Source organism: Leptonychotes weddellii, chromosome 4 (assembly GCF_054177405.1).
Source record: "Leptonychotes weddellii isolate Sample4059 chromosome 4, ASM5417740v2, whole genome shotgun sequence".
NCBI classification, from domain to species: Eukaryota; Metazoa; Chordata; class Mammalia; order Carnivora; family Phocidae; genus Leptonychotes; species Leptonychotes weddellii.
This window is the reverse complement of record NC_138372.1, coordinates 65,161,558-65,178,469: the sequence shown is the minus strand read 5'-3', so window position 1 is coordinate 65,178,469 and position 16,912 is coordinate 65,161,558. Positions and strand designations below refer to the sequence as shown.

General features: G+C 40.7%; 1 protein-coding gene across 1 annotated transcript in view; it reads left to right on the top strand.

The window, feature by feature from the left end:
* Positions 1 to 16,912, top strand: part of MCOLN3 (mucolipin TRP cation channel 3) — a 28,956-nt gene that overhangs the window by 1,434 nt on the left and 10,610 nt on the right. The window contains exons 2-6 of the mRNA XM_031036093.2: positions 1,728 to 1,957; positions 5,147 to 5,314; positions 10,123 to 10,276; positions 11,812 to 11,896; positions 11,978 to 12,074. Of these exons, the coding sequence (XP_030891953.1) occupies positions 1,728 to 1,957; positions 5,147 to 5,314; positions 10,123 to 10,276; positions 11,812 to 11,896; positions 11,978 to 12,074 (734 nt within the window). The remainder of the gene's footprint in view (positions 1 to 1,727; positions 1,958 to 5,146; positions 5,315 to 10,122; positions 10,277 to 11,811; positions 11,897 to 11,977; positions 12,075 to 16,912) is intronic.

Genomic DNA, 16,912 nt, shown 5'->3' with positions numbered 1-16,912 from the left:
AATTCACCAACATGTTTTGTTATTACCAGCTTCATTACTGTTGTTGGTATTCATGTGCCAGTTTTGATTAACATAAAATCACCTTCATTTTACATCCCATAGATAATGTCTCTTTAAATGCTCGTTTTTGAAGAAGGAAATAAAATGTTCTTGAATGAAAATCCTACGGGATTAATAACTTTTTTTCTCTCCCTTATGTCTTTACCTGAGAGTTTCTGTACTCATACTTTGACAGGGATTTTAAGACATAAGAACCATACCTGAACGAGTTCTATCATAATTATTTCACTTTGAAGATACTGCATATGCTATTTTTATGCCATTGCAAATATGTTTCATGCTTTACTGACTCAGCACTATCCTTGTTAATCTTTTCATTAATCAATATTGTAAAAACTTTCCCCATAGCTAGTTTTTATAGCCAATATCTATTACTTGGAGATGTCGGATTTGCTAAGAATGTTTGAATCAGAACCAAATGTGGGATTCTATACTTGAAAAGCAGGGTGATACCTAAACAGCGACTTGCTAGATGTTGTATTACTATAGTTTGATTCCCTCCTACCCCCACCTTGACTTCTGAGTAGAGAAGTCACTGTAAAAATATCACTACAGAGCCAGCCTTTCTAGTCTACATGGAAGCACTCTACTCTCCCATGTGGTTTGGGGTTTCCATAGTATTAATGAATCTGAGTGAAAATCCAAGAGAAGTCCCCACTTCTGGAGTGACATCTTAGTCAGTCTGGAAAAGCTGACTACAAAGACAATAAAACTAGCCCCATCCTTTTCAAAGAGACAAAAGAAATAATAGATCCGATGTACTTTGAAAAGCAAAATGTACTACATAAATATAAGGCCTCCAATAAAAATCAAATACAAGTGATGTGGCTGATTGGGATTTGGACTTAAATTGAGCTTCTGCGTTCCCCTTGGTAGAACAGTTAAGTTTCCTGAGCTTCCACTGCCCCTTAAGAATCTTGGTGCCTGTTTAGGAAGCTGCCCTGGCTGCTGGGGCTGCAGGGAGAGTGAAGCTGTTTGCTCAGTGTTGAACCCTATGCAAGGGTTTTATTTGCATTTTTATTTAATCAGAATCATATGAGGATAGGTATTGTTATTACCAATTTGTAGAAGAAAAAACTGAGGCTCAGAGAGGCTGAGTGACTTGCCTAGGGTTACAGAGGTGTCAAGTCATAGAACCAGGATTAGACACCAAACCCGGCCTTAGTTCTCTACATTACACCTTGATACCTTTAACTCAGTGGTTTTAAATTTATTTTGATAATCTGATAAAACTTTATCACTGCAGGGAAAGTGGCCATATTTTCATGTATATAAAATTTTGCTTCTAATTCCAGGGTCCACCTACCTTCTAAAACCCTTCCATAAGCTTTCAGGTCACCCTGCTCTAACTATATCTGTTACTGAATGAGGCAGAGAGTGTGTACATAACTGTCTATATGTGCATATAATCCTTCCTAATAGAAGCAGCCCATGAATTCAGTAACTTTCAACTGGGTGAAAATTTACTTAGTAACTGAAACAAAAAGAAACATGACATGTTACATTCTAGTTGATTCTGTAAACACCTAAAGTGCAGTTTAGAACAATGGTGCTTACTTGAAACCAGATCTTTTGTTTGGGCTTCTTCAACTATCCTACTATCACGAAGAATATGGATTTGTGCCTTTAGTTACAGAATGGAAACAGTCTTTTTTCCCTCTCCCCAGAGATGGCAAATCCTGTGGTTGTTATAAGTAGCTGCAGCTCTCAGGAAGAGGAAAATCGCTGCGCTTTTAACCAGCATACCTCGCCCTCTGAGGAGCTTCTGTTAGAAGACCAGATGAGGCGAAAACTCAAATTTTTTTTCATGAATCCCTGTGAGAAGTTCTGGGCTCGAGGCAGAAAACCATGGAAGCTTGCCATACAAATTCTAAAAATTGTGATGGTGACGATACAGGTAAGCATCTCAAATCATGAGTTTAATGAGGCCTCTTTTAGTAACAGGAGGAGTAAGGACAGTGGTTTTTTCTAACTTTGAACTGTATGTATGATGGAGAACGATAAATAAGGAAACATACAATCTTAAACTCCTCTCTCTTCAATATTTGTGAAAGAAGACTTTGGGTTTTTTTTTTTTCTCTTACTTTTTTTCCTTCTCATCTTTCATTAAATTACAATTTTAGTCACATAATGGAATCAGTTTTTAGGAAAAGAAAATTTTAATATTGGGTTTGTTATAGAGAAGCTGAAGGTTTCTAAATCAGCTGTGAAAACTAGCTGTTGCCCTACCAGAGGATTATTTTCCTTCCTAGTTTCCTAGGAATTTCTCTCTCTTCAGAAACTTCAAGGGTTTTCTGTTAAGGCAAGGGCTTGGATTCTCATAGCCCTGCAGTGGAAAAATGTGGAGGTAACCAAAAAGGAGTGGCCTAGGTAGTGAAATACGGGACTTCATTTTAGGAGAGTTTGAATCTCATGTCCTTGACTTTGTTGACATTTCTTGGGGAAATCATATTTTGCAATTCTTTATATATAGTGATTATGATTTACTCTTGTGAAGATATATTTTCCTACTGGTGAGAGTAATTATCCCCATTTCACAGATGAGAATATTGAGGCTTAGTGAGGTAAAATAATCTGTCATAGTCAGGAAACTAGAAGAGTGGAGCTGAGATTCAACTCAGATTTTATTCTAAGACCTGTGTTCTTAACTACTCCTAAATGTTTTAGGGAGCTCATTTAACCATCCTCTGTTTCCTAGGGTGGTTAAGAGGAAAAGTGACCAATGATTTAAGATGTTAAGCCTGTTAGTAATAAGCATATAAAAGGCATTCTTAAAAGGAACTGAGGGGTTGTTTTGTTTTGTTTTGTTTAAGATTTTATTTTTAAGTAATCTCTGTACTCAATGTGGAATGAGAACTCACAACCCTCAGCTCTTTGGCTGAGCCAGCCAGGCTCCATCTGAGGATTTTTCTTTTCTTCTTCTTCTTCTTTTTTAGATTTATTTATTTATTTATTTATTTATTTATTTATTTATTTATTTATTTGAGAGAGATTGGGGTGGGGGGTGAAGAGGAGCAGAAAGAGAGAGAGAGAATCTTAAGCAGACTCACCGCCAAGCACAGAGCCCAACAGAGGGCTCGATCCCACGACCCTAAGATCATGACCTGAGCTGAAACCAAGAGTCTTTCGCTCAACCAAGTGAGCCACCCAGGTCTCCCAGAGGGTTTTTCTTAATTGTGATGTTTCCTTAACCTGTATTAGAGCAACCAAGCAAATATTACATAAAGACTCTGTAACCAAGCAAAACAGGGTGACTGGGTGACAGATCCCCTCTTCTCAGGGGAAAGTAGTTCATTTGGAGATTTTGTGTCTGCAGCAGCAAAAGAAAGACAGGTCTGATGATAGGCACCCTACTAAGTGTTCCCTTTCCCCAAGGCCTGGTACAGTCTCTGAGTTACAGGGATTTTCTCTCTGCCATGGGTACACCCTTGAGGGCAGGGACTGTTGTTTCTGCATTGCATCCTTGGGACCCAGCTCGGTGCTGGCATGTGGGGGGTACTCATTTGTAATTGGTCTTTAGGAATTCTCTGGAGGCTTTTCAGTCATCTGCTTCATTATATGTAAAATCCCTGGAATATCAAGCTGTCTTCTTCTTGGGATTTAAATAGGACACTTGGCTTAAAGAGGCTCTTTGGAAATAAAAGTCCAGTTAGATGGAGAGCACTGGCATGTGTGGGGTGCAGGGCATACATCACAAGGAGAGGTGAGAAAAGAAAAGATTTGCATGCTCAATTTTTCCCCAGTAAGACCCTGTACTACTTTGTGTAGCTTGATAGGGTGGCTAGAGCTTGGATTATTTCTGTTAGACCTGGGTTCAGATTTTGACTATACACTTGGTAGTGATGTGTTGAAAAAATTATTTAACTTCTCTGGGCCTTTATGTACCCATCTCTAAAATGGGTATGTTAGGAACTGTACTGTGGGATTAGTATGCAGGAAGTTCCTGGTATGGCACATAGGTGCTCAGTGTTGTTTCCCTTTTCCATATAAAATACACCCTGTTTCACTGTGAGATCCAAATCAGAGTGTATGTTCTAAAGTTACAGTGTGTGTGTGTGTCTATGTGTGTGTGTGTGAGAGAGAGTGAGGGCAAGAGAGAAAGAGAGAGAGAAGGTGAGAGCAAGAGAGAAAGAGAAAGAGCAAGAGAGCAAGAGATTGAGATGGTTTCAGAGGGAAGAGAAGGTGAAAGAGACACCTGGAGTAAAGTTTCAGGTATGATTGAAAGAGCTTACGTTAAAATGACAGCAGCACAGTTAAACAACTTTTTGTGCGTGAATAACTGAGTTTCATGTAAAACTCTGGGGTCAGTCCTGCATGAATAGTAAGGATATATTATTATGTTAATATTCTTTAGAGATCAGTTGAAAGGATGTTTTTTATTTTTGGTCTTATTGTCACAGTTTTGATAATTAAACTGACAATTAACTATAGTCATTTGATTGGAGGCTTAGACTTATTTAAGGAACTTCTTATATTGCCTTGTACACCTGCTTCAAAGCCTTCTTGATGTCCTGCACAATTCATTTTAAAATCTACTTGCCATTTAAGCCCCTGCACCATCTGCCTCCAGTTTTTCTGCCGACATTTTTTTCTTGCTGTTCCTTCAGTTGGATTGTGCTGGGATCTTCAGTGTTCCCGCCCCCCCCCCGCCCCGGCGCCAAAGTACTAAGTTGCACTCTACCTTCTAAGCCTTTTTCCTGTGCTCCTCAAATGTCCCCACCCAAGTTATGCACATGCTTCCAGGGGTTTCTATCATTATTTCATTCTTAAGGAAACCTTCCCATTTCTTTAGCCAGTGTGACCTTGCTTCTCTAAACTCCTAAAGGAGGACTTCTCTGAAAGTGGTGGTGGGGGCAACGATGTAAGTAAGTAAGATCATACATGAAAATGTGCAAAGCTACTTTCTTTTCATTTTAAAACTAGAAGCTCACTTTATCTTTAAGGCCAGATTAATTTACAGCTACCAAAAGTTTAATATATATTGAATATATTCAGGACAAATTAGACTTGAATAGATAAATTGATTGTTATATGGAGACCTTTTATTCCCTTGCTTTTTCAACCCCTTTTTTTTTCTTCTTTTAAGCTGGTCTTTTTTGGGCTAAGTAACCAGATGGTTGTAGCTTTCAAGGAAGAGAACACTATAGCATTCAAACACCTCTTCTTAAAAGGATATATGGACCGAATGGATGACACATACGCAGTGTACACACAAAGTGATGTATACGATCAGATCACCTTTGCAGTGAACCAGGTAAATCCAAGTATGTGTGTTCTTACTTGGGAGAAAGAACAGACTGGGAAATTGTTAGCAATGTACATAATAGAAGCTGACATTCCACTGTAGAAGGGTGAACATTTTTGTGATGATATGTATAAATGATACGTATAAAACCATTTTAAAATTATTTTTTAAAAAAATCATCATCGAACTTCCACGAAACAAGAAATTGAGAAAAGCTTTGGTTTAGTAACAAAGAGACAGAAACTTTAAAGAATTAATTAAAAGAATCAGAGCTAGGGGTTGGCATGAGTACCTCAGAGATTTAAAATTATTAACCATGGCCCTGGTTGTAAGTAGTCATTAAGTCTTCAGAGTTTATACGTTCAGGAGCCCTTAACAAATAATGAGAATATTAACTTTGCAGAGCATATATAGCAACTAAGACCTGAAAGCTCGTTTAAAAAATAAGTAAGGCCTTTATGTCATACATGACAATGCTTTTATTGTAACATTGATTAACTGCCCCCCGAAAGTAAAAATTACTATAGTGCAATTATGGTTCTTAATTATCTAGAGACAATCTATGTACAGTGAGATAGTAAAGTGCTAGGATGACATATGTGTTTATGGCATCAAGGCTTTCTGTTAACCCTTGGACTGTGTAAATTGGTCAGAAATCTACAGTGATGGAAGTAAGCTGCATAAGTTACTAAACAGAATTATGGATCTGTGTGAAAAATTCCTCTGTCAAAGCAGAGCTGCAGAGGCAAGTGAGGACAGATGCCCAGTCTGATTAAAGCCCTCAGAGGCCACAGCCACTTGGGGGCCCCATCGGTCAGTCCCATAGGTCACCTGCCTTCCAGCCCTAGTCCCACACACCCCATTCCCGTCCTAGAGTCCTCTGACTCAAGCTCCAGGGCTTCCCTTAGTTGGACACAGTCCTACCACTTGCCCCTGACCATCTAGCTCTTGCACAGACCTCCACGACGAGTCATATTAGGACAGCAAGGAAGTTTGGCCAGAGCCTATCTTATAATGTTAGCAGGTTACCTGCAGCCCTGCACCTTGGATCTTCTATGTTTCAAAATCTTACAGAGTTCAAGACACACAAGTTTCTGTGGTCAGGAGGCTCAGATCTTTAGGTAATTCCTGGGAGGATGGCTTCACAAATAGTGGGCGCTCAGAGGGCTACAGGACCCCATACTTGTATGACTCTAGCTCATGGCCCCTGCTTGTCTTTCCAGCTCTACTTCCCATCACACACCATTGCAGGCACACTGGTCTGTTTGGGACCTCACCACACTCAAGATCTTTTACCTTTGTTTTCATTTAAGGGACTGTTTACCTCTTATACCCTCCCACCCCCAATATAAAACTACCAGTTTGGCTCAGAGTAGCTTTAGCAAGGCTTAATCCACTTATTTCCTTGAATAGAGAACAAAAACCTCAAAACCGAGTATCTCCACTGTTATACTATTTGCTCCCTACACGTAGGACATAATGCTACTTAACAACTTATGCAGCTTTTTTTTTTTTTTTAAAGATTTTATTTATTTATTTGACAGAGAGAGACAGCGAGAGAGGGAACACAAGCAGGGGGAGTGGGAGAGGGAGAAGCAGGCTTCCCGCGGAGCAGGGAGCCCGATTCGGGGCTGGATCCCAGGACCCTGGGATCATGACCTGAGCCCAAGGCAGACGCTTAATGACCAGCCACCCAGGCGCCCCTGCAGCTTCTTTTTATTACCGTAGATTTCCAGCCCCTTTCCCCAGTCCCGGTGCTAACAGAGTTTAGTGCTGTAATTACATACCCTGTCCTAGTGGTTTACCATCTCACTATGAATAGATTAGCTCTAGTAATGAAGAGCAACTATTGCATTTTAATAATTTTTTGACCTTATCATAAATTTGACAAATATCTGAGTACCTACTCTATGCCTACTACTGTTTTAAGTGCTGGGGTTAGAGCAGTGGCCTTGATAAATTCCTTGCCCTGTGGAATTTATATTCTAATGGAGGAGATGGATTTTAACAAGTTTAACCAAAATCATTTGGTTTCAGATAGTGATGAGTGCTAAGAAGTTAACACTTAAGTTAATATAAGAGCATTAACAGTTGCCTCAGGGTGGTCAAAAAAGGCCTCTCTGAGGACTTGCAGTCTAGGGAAGAATATTCCAGGCTGAAGGAGTAGCAACACAGCGAAGGCTCTCAAAGCCAGAAAACATTTAGTATATTTGAGGAATGAAGGAGGTGGGTATGGCTGGGCTAGGTCCGGTCTCTCAGGCCTTTATAGGCCCTGGAAAGAAGCTTTGAAACTTATTCTGAGAGAGACTGGAATCCATCGGAGGGCTTTCAGTAGGGGAGAGACTGTAATATACATTAGCAAAGGTTAATATTTATTCCCTCAAATATTTAGTATCTGTTGTGTATCAGATACTGTTTTTTTTTTTTAAAGATTTATTTATTTATTTGAGAGAGAGAGAGAGAGAGAAAGTGTGGGGCGGGAGGGGCAGAGGGAGAGGTAGACACAGACTCCCCACTGAACAGGGAGCCCGACGCAGGGCTCAATCCCAGGACCCCTAGATCATGATCTGAGCCAAATTAAGAGTCAGATACTCAACCAACTGAGTCACACAGGTACCCCTCAGATATTGTTTTTGGTGCATGGATACTACAGTGAACAAATAGACAAAGTCGAGGAAGTCATATTCTAAAAGGGAGAGATAAGCATTAAGTAAATAAATAAGGATATCATTTGTCAGTTGGTTATAAGTATACAAAAGTATACAAAACAACAACAACAACAACAGGCAGAGTGAATGAATGGAATGAATGGAGGTGGTCAGGAGAGGCCTCTCTGATAAATGACAGGTGGGCAGGGCAGACCAGAGTATGGGGAGGCAGTCTGTAGCTGGTTCAGGGAGGAGCCCTTCAGGGAGAAGGGAGGGCATGAACAGAGCACAGAATAGATTTGTGTTTTGGGTATCGCTGTCCTAAGGGCATTACATGCATTAATTCACTTATTCCTGTAACAGTCCCCTTAGTTCTATATGGGGACTGGGCTGTGGTGAGAGGCAGATGGCCAGCAGGAAGACCACTGAAGAGATTCAGTTTGGCAGGGGGAGAGATGAGGTGGTATGGACAAGGGTGAGAGCATTGAAGGCGATGAGAGGCAGCAGATTTGGGATATAATCTGATAGTAATGTATGGCTTTCTGAGGGACCAGAAGTGAAGTATGAGAGAAAGAGGCTAAAGGACCATTTCTAAGTTGTGGCTTCTACGCGAAGCTGAGTGGCTTATGGAGTCACTGATTGAGAAGGGCATTTTCATGGAAGGAGTTGGTTTTTCTATTTGCACATTTATGTTTGAGATACGTCTTAGACACCAGAGGTGTCATGCGGGCAGACTGCTACCCATGTATGGAATTCAGTGGAGAGGTCAGGAGATATAAATTTGGAAGTCATCAGCATATAGATAGTGTTTCAACATGGGACTGGTTGAAATCACTTATGGAGAGAATGCAGCTGAAGAAATCAAGGACTGAATCCAAGGATACTCTGAGACGTAGAGGTTGGCAAGAGCAGAATTCAGCAAAGGAGACTCAGGTGGAGAGCCTGTGTCTCAGAAGTCAAGTGAAGGAAGTATTCTGTGAAAGGGAAAGCACTCAGCTGCATCAAACACCGTCGGCAGACTAAGTTAAATGAGAACTGAGCACCATGTATCAGATCTGGTAAAATGCTGCTCTTGGTGGCCTGGACGAGGCCCAGTTCAGCATTCATCCCATAGGCTCAGATTATAAATGATTTATTTCATTTAATTTAGGCATGTTTCACACGCACTGTTTAGTAGGATTATTTAGCTCTGTGTCCATCCCCCTAAATTGTTAATTCCAGGGGACGGACACCATATCACTCTCTTTGTATCACTAATTGTGCCAAACAGCATTGTTCATAGTAAGCTCTGAAGCACGTTTTTTTCTTCTACAGAAATCCATTCAGAGTTTATTTATTTATTTTTTTAAGATTTTATTTATTTATTTGACAGAGAGAGACACAGCGAGAGAGGGAACACAAGCAGGGGGAGTGGGAGAGGGAGAAGCCAGCTTCCTGCTGAGCAGGGAGCCCGATGCGGGGCTCGATCCTAGGACCCTGGGATCATGACCTGAGCCGAAGGCAGCGCTTAACGACCGAGCCACCCAGGCGCCCTCATTCAGAGTTTAAATTGATGATTATTCCAAAGTACCATGAGATCCTCATTTGTAAAATTACATTTTATTTTATTTATAGGACTCCCTAGGATGAGGGAATATTGCCGTGAAAGTGACTAACCTGTATTCTTGCAGTGATAAAGATGGAACAGTTTGTTTGTTTTTTGAAAAAGTTTTGCAAGTTAGCTTGGAACAATTGTATCCCCCTTCCTATATTACAACAGCAAAGCAGAACTCTGACCTTCATAAGAAATGGTTCAGAGATAAAGTTTGTATTCACACTGAATGCGAAAAATCAATTCCTGCGCTTAGTTCTTTAAAGAAGGAAGGATCACAGAGTTGATGTGCTGTAAGCCTTTAATTTTGTAGACAAGGAACCAGAGGCTCAGAAAATTTGTGACTTGCCCACACTCACAGAAATGAGACTGGAGCCCAGAACTCTAATTTGGGAGTGCTTTCTGAAGGCTACTGTCCTGGCGCACAGTAGCATGTCATGTGCTCTGCATATCGACGTGAACGTGAACGTCAGCGTCTCCACCCAGAAAACAGGTTGGAACCTGCCCGTGGGTAGGCAATCATGTCTTCATTTTTGTCTGGCTGGTGTTCCCATTCTGTTTCTCTTTTCGGTTTGAAGTACTTGCAGCTCCGCAACACGTCGGTTGGGAATCATGCTTACGAGAACAAGGGCATGGAGCAGTCTGCTCTGGCCATCTGTCAGCACTTCTATAGGCAAGGAAACATCTGTCCTGGAAATGCTACCTTTGACATTGATCCAGAAATCGAAACTGGTGAGGTTCTTCAAGAAACTGGAGCTTCCATTTTTTTTTAACTCCTTGATTTATCCTTAAAATCAGTAATTTCATCTCTGAAAATGTTCATTTGGTCTGTGCTATTAGGTCATAGTAAGAATATTTGTGGGAGTTATTATGTGTCAGGTACTGTCCCAAGCCCTTTACTGTAACTCATGATTTTTAAAAACAACAGCAAGAACAAACAAATAAGGCAAGATATATTATTATTATTTTTAAAGATTTTATTTATTTATTTGAGAGAGAGAATGAGAGACAGAGAGCATGAGAGGGAGGAGGGTCAGAGGGAGAAGCAGACTCCCTGCCGAGCCCGGAGCCCGATGCGGGACTCGATCCCGGGACTCCAGGATCATGACCTGAGCCGAAGGCAGTCGCTTAACCGACTGAGCCACCCAGGCACCCCAAGGCAAGATATATTATTATCCTCAATTTAGAGAAGACTAAAGTATGGCTCAGAGAGTTCAGTGATATGGTCCAGATGGAGCTGGTAAGAGGTAGTGCTGAAATTTGATCCAGGCTATCTGTGCTCTGAGCCACTACATTCTTAGCCTCTATATTCCAATTCCTCTTGCACTGGATAAGCCAGTTATATAAACTTATACTATCCTTATAAAACATTGTACTTGCAAAGTCATCATGTATATAAAACTCCCTCCCCTCAACTGCACTTCTCTACTTAGTATCTTTGGTGGTAGGTTTAGGGAGGAACCAGAACCAGGAATTAGAATAGAATGGCTTATTATTATTATTATTATTATTATTATTTTATTTTTATTTATTTATTTTTTTAAGTAGGCTCCATGCCCAGAGTGGAGCCCAGTGCAGGACTTGAACTCACAACCCTGAGATCAAGATCTGAGCTGAAGTCAAGGGTTGGTCACTTAACCAACTAAACCACCCAGGTGCCCTTAAGTGGCTTATTCTTATTAGCAAAGTTCTATTTACAATGTGTACCTAAAATACTAACTTAAGTCTTTGAGTTAAAAATTAAGTATCCGGATACTTTTAACAATAGTCACTGGGACGGTTTTTGGAGAGGGATAGTCAAGGATTACAGTACAGATTAGTGAAATCTCCTAAAATGCTGTCTTCCTTTTTTTTTTTAATTTTAAAATAAAATAGTATTTTAAAAAATAGATCCTTTAAATTTAGAAAATTTTATCTTAGGTACTGTAAGTGCTTCACACTTATGCTTAGGATACAAAAAAGGGAGAAGGGATGCAAAGTTTAGGCTCACAAAGGCAGGAAGGAAGAGAGCATTCTATAGGAGACTAATGAGACAGAGTTCAGGTTCAGGTCTCCTACCCTTTACTCACTCCAGAAATGTAGCCACTTGCATCTTAAAAACAACTGACTCATTGTAACCAAGCAATATTGACCTTTAGCTTTTAAATCTTAATTCAGAAGAACGGTAGAATCTGAATATCTAGTCTTAAATATATTATCCTTCCAAGATGCAGTTCACTTATTTATTTTAGGCAATATACATAATGTTTTGTTCCTTTCTATGGCAGAATGTTTCTTTGTAGAGCCAGACGAACCTTTTCACATCGGAACAGTGGAAGGAAATAAACTCAACTTAACGCTGGACTTTCATAGGTGAGGGAAGCAGTTGGGAGTGTACCTTGTGTGTCTGGGTGTGTATGTTTTCACTGCACTAAAGCCTCCTCTGTTTCCTAGACTCCTAACTGTGGAGCTGCAGTTTAAACTGAAGGCCATTAATCTGCAGACCATTCGTCATCACGAGCTCCCTGACTGTTACGACTTTACTCTGACTGTAAGCGTGGGCTGGGCTGAATTTGGTCCCTGGCTGAAGAAAAAATTGTTTGATTTCGTTACATGTTTCATCTACCCCTATTAAAGCGTGGTCAGATATATAGGATGTTTCCACTTGAATGTGCCCAGGGGAAACATTGGTACAGCTGGCTCTGTTTTGTTACGGTAACTTGTTTACTTGTTAATTATCTATCCTCTGTACCTCAGTGGAAGTCCTGTGAGGGCGGGGACCTTGCCTCCAGTACTCGGACCAGTGCCTGGCACAGGGGAGGTGTTCAATACAAAAGTAGCAGAGAGCTTGTAGGTCCTCTGTAGTTGGCTCATACCAGTCTGTGGCTCTCTGCTTACGGTCATTGCCAGGGGTTCTGGCTGCTGAGGCTCCTCACTGTAGATGTGTGCAGCCTTTGGGTTATTGCTCACAGTGCCTTCCTTGGGCCACCTCCGGATGCTCTGGTTCCTCCCCCTTCAGCCCACCCTGCCACATCTCTGTTCTCTACATTCCAGTTGCAAAAGGAGCTATTAATGTTCTCTAGAGAGCACAAGGTGCCTCCCATGTGAGCTCATCAGCCCGTGAGGCTCAGGGTCAGTAATCCAATGCTGTGTGGGGCATACGTGGAACAGCATTTGATACAACTCGCCTTCACACAGTCCAGATTGCTGTTACTTCAGCAGCAGTTTGAACCAGAGCTCTGTCCTTGATATTCAACTAACTGGCTATGAGAAATCAAGTTTTCAGAGGTTGAGGTTAAAAAAATTTCCAAATATAGTGTAATTAAGAATTATGCATATTATTTAACAGGAAAAAGCACTAATACTATAAGACTCTTTTGTGTTAGGCTACAAATTTTGATCCTAATATTAACTGGGAAGTTACGAATTTTCAATATTACTTGACTTTTTTTAAAAAATTGAGCTATTAGGGGCACCTGGGTGACTCAGTCGTTAAGCGTCTGCCTTTGGCTCAGGTCATGATCCCAGGGTCCTGGGATCGAGCCCCACATCAGGCTCCCTGCTCGGCGGGAAGCCTGCTTCTCTCTCTCCCACTCCCCCTGCTTGTGTTCCCTCTCTCACTGTGTCTCTCTCTGTCAAATAAATAAATAAAATCTTTAAAAAAAAATAAATAAAAAATTGAGCTATTATCCAGTCTTGTCTCTTCTCCCTCCTCTCCCTTACCACCCCCTGCACCACTCTCGAACTGAGAAATGGCACTTTTCAGAAGTTTTATAATCCTCAAGGCTCAGCTCAACTGACACCGTCTTCCTGGACCCTCTTTGTGATGCTTCAGTTAGGAACACATTCTGTGCTCTGAACTCCAGGGTTTTATTTTTGGTTTTGTTTTTATATTTTAATGGGCTTACCCACCTTCTCTTTTGTTTTAGGATTTTCTAGGCTTTTGTCATCAACTCTGCTAGACTGAAAGCTGCTTGAAGGCAGGGATCATTTTATTAATCTTTGCATCCCTCAAAGAACATAGTAGGTGACTCAAATATTTGTGGAATGAATAAATGAAACATTTGTAAACTGCAGACCCTTTCCCATGACTCAGTACAGTGGTGAGAGCAACCTGACCCATTAGCCACAGGTGGATGTTCTGTTTTTCCTGTTACTGCAGATTTGACCCAACTATGCCTGTGCTTTGTGGATTTAGCGGTGTGTCTCACAGAACTGTAGTGGAACTGATGCCCTACAGGGTAGTTTATTTTTTTATTTTTTATTTTTTTAAAATATTTTATTTATTTCTTTGACAGAGAGAGAGAGAGCCCAAGCAGAGGGAGTAACAGGCAGAGGGAAAGAGAGAAGCAGGCTCCCTGCAGAGCAGGGAGCCCGATGCAGGGCTCGATCCCAGGACCCTGGGATCATGACCTGAGCCGAAGGCAGACGCCCAACCGACTGAGCCACCCAGGTGCCCCAATAGGCTAGTTAAATAATAAACACAATTAGTGCAACTTTATGGTTATAAGTAAACATGAACTGGGGCCATATATGCCTGACTTAAAATGCAAGGGTTTTGGAATCAGGCAAGCCTAGATTTGAATTCCAGCTCACCAGTTAGTAGCTTGTAACTTTAGGTAAAATACTTAATTGGTTTGAATTCCAGTTTTCTCATTTATAAAACAGAATTAATGCCCATCTACCTAACAAAGTTGTCAAGACATCTGTCTATCTAATATACCTCATGTATATGAGATATATAGCAGATATTTGATTCATGCAACAACTGTTTATGAAACCTTCCTGTGTGTGCCTATCATTTGGATTTATAATGTAAAAGTAGTACATTAACATTCATCCATAGCAATTTGATATATTCTTGCATCATGTATTTTGAAGCTCTTTATTAGGTGTACAAATATCTAGGATTCTTGTGTTCACTTGAGGAACTGACTCTTACATCATTAAGAAATGGCACTTTTTATCCCAATATATATCCTTTGCTCTAAAATCTACTTTGTTTGATCTTAATATAACCACTCCAGCTTTATTTTATTTATTTATTTATTTATTTTCAAGATTTTATTTATTTATTTGACAGGGAGAGAGAGAGACAATGAGAGAGGGAACACAAGCAGGGGGAGTGGGAGAGGGAGAAGCAGGCTTCCCGCGGAGCAAGGAGCCCGATGCGGGGCTCAATCCCAGGACCCTGGGATCATGACCTGAGCCAAAGGCAGTCGCTTAACCAACTGAGCCACCCAGGTGCCTCTCCAGCTTTCTTTTAATTAGTGTTAGTATGGTATATCTTTTTCCATCCTTTTGATATTAACCTATTTGTATCTCATGTTTAAAGTAGGTTTCTTATTAGGCAGCATAGAGTTAAGTCTTGTTTTTTTACCCAACCTCATAATCTGTACCTTTTAATTGGGGTGCTTAGACCATTTAAATGACATGTGATTATTAATATAGTTTCTCTCTTTTCCTGCCTGAATCGAGTATTTTTTGGATACTATTTTAGCTCATTTGTTAGCTTATTAGCTATAACTTTTTATGGTATTATTTTTAGGGTTTACAGTACACATATTTAAATTATTATCACCTGCCTTCAAGTGGTATTACACCGCTGCATGTAGAGCACAGGAATCTTGCAACAATCTATTTCTGTGTCTCCTACCTTGGCTTTTATGTTGTTGTTGTCACACAGTTTACTTCCAGATGTGTTACGAACTATATAATGCACTGTTAGCAGTTTTTATTTAAACAATTATCTTTTAAAGCAATTTAAATAATAAGAAAAAAAGTATATTGGCCCATGAAGTAACCATTTCAGCACGCTTCATTCTTTAGCATAGCTCTAGGCTTTCATCTGGGATCGTTTTCCTTCCGTCTGAAGGGCTTCCTTTAACATTTTTTATAGTGCAGGTCTGCTGAGAGACTTTTATATGCCTAAAAAAGTATTTATTCCTTCTTCATTTTTATTTTATTTTTTAAGTAAAGATTTTATTTATCCATTTGAGAGAGAGACAGAGCACAAGCAGGGGGAGTGGCAGGCAGAGGGAGAGGGAGAAGCAGGCTCCCCATGGAGCAAAGAGCCCGACGCAGTGCTCAATCCCAGGATCCTGGGATCATGACCCAAGCTGGAGGCAGATGCCCAACCGACTGAGCCACCCAGGCGCCCCTCCATCTTCATTTTTAAAGATGGTTTCACTGGGTATAGAGTTCTCGGTTGACTGTTTGTCCCCCAGGACTTTAAAGATGTTGTTGCTCTTCTAGCTTGCATTGCTCTGATAAGAAATGTGCTGTGGTCTTCATCTTTGTTCCTCTGCAGGGCATGTATTCCCTCCTCCCTCTTGCTGCTTTTCAATTGTTCGCTTTATCTCTTTGATTATGATATGCCTTAGTGTAATTTTCTTCAAGTTTCTTGTGTTTAAGGTTTATTAAGCATTGATTCTGTGGGTTTATAATTTCCATTATATTTGACATTTATTAAACGTCACTTCTTCAAATAGTTTTGTCTCTTCTCCTTCCTCCCCCTCCAGGATTCGAATTCCATGTATATTTGGTCACTTGAAGTTGTCTCATAGCTCGCTAATGTTTTGTGTTTTTGTTTCATTTTCCAATCTTTCTTCTCTGTGTTTCATTTTGGAAGTTTCTATTGCTCTACCCTCGAATTCACTAATCTTTTTTCTGTGCTATCTAATCTGTTCTTAATCCTATCCATTATTTTTTCTTCTTTGTTTAAAGAATTCAACTTCTTCAAGCCCGACTGAGATGTGATTGACATTGAGCCAAAGTATATTTACTCAGCAGATATTTAGTGAGCACCTACTATTTATAAGGCCCGGACACTGTCTGTGTGGGAAAAGCATGGGTTCTCCTCGGCAAAGATTTCTGACTCATTCAAATCATATGAAGCATCTTTCCTTTGTGAGGCCACGGACTGGGTCCTCCAGTCGATGTGGAGATGTGCGGACACTGACAACATTTTTAGCTGCTTGTCAAGGAAAGAAGCTTACAGTCCAGCATGAGGAGAAACAAAGCGACCAGACTCACTAAATGTCTTTGAAATCTTGTATCTGCAGGGATGTCTAGTTACCCCTCATGAAGAAGCTTCAATAAAATTCATTTAAATGGCAGACTTTTTTTTTCTCTTTGAGAGAGAGAGAGAGAAAGAGCACAAGCAGGGGGAGCAGCTGAGGGAGAGGGAGAAGCAGACTCCCTGCTGAGTGGGGAGCCCGACGTGAGTCTTGATCCCAGGACCCTGGGATCATGACCTGAGCTGAAGGCAGACACCTTGACTGATGGAGCCACCCAGGCACCCCTAAAGAGCAGACTTTTGAAAGAATGTTTTCTCTTTAAGACTTGAGCGAGGAGGGGGGCGCCTGGGTGGCTCAGTTGGTTAAGCGA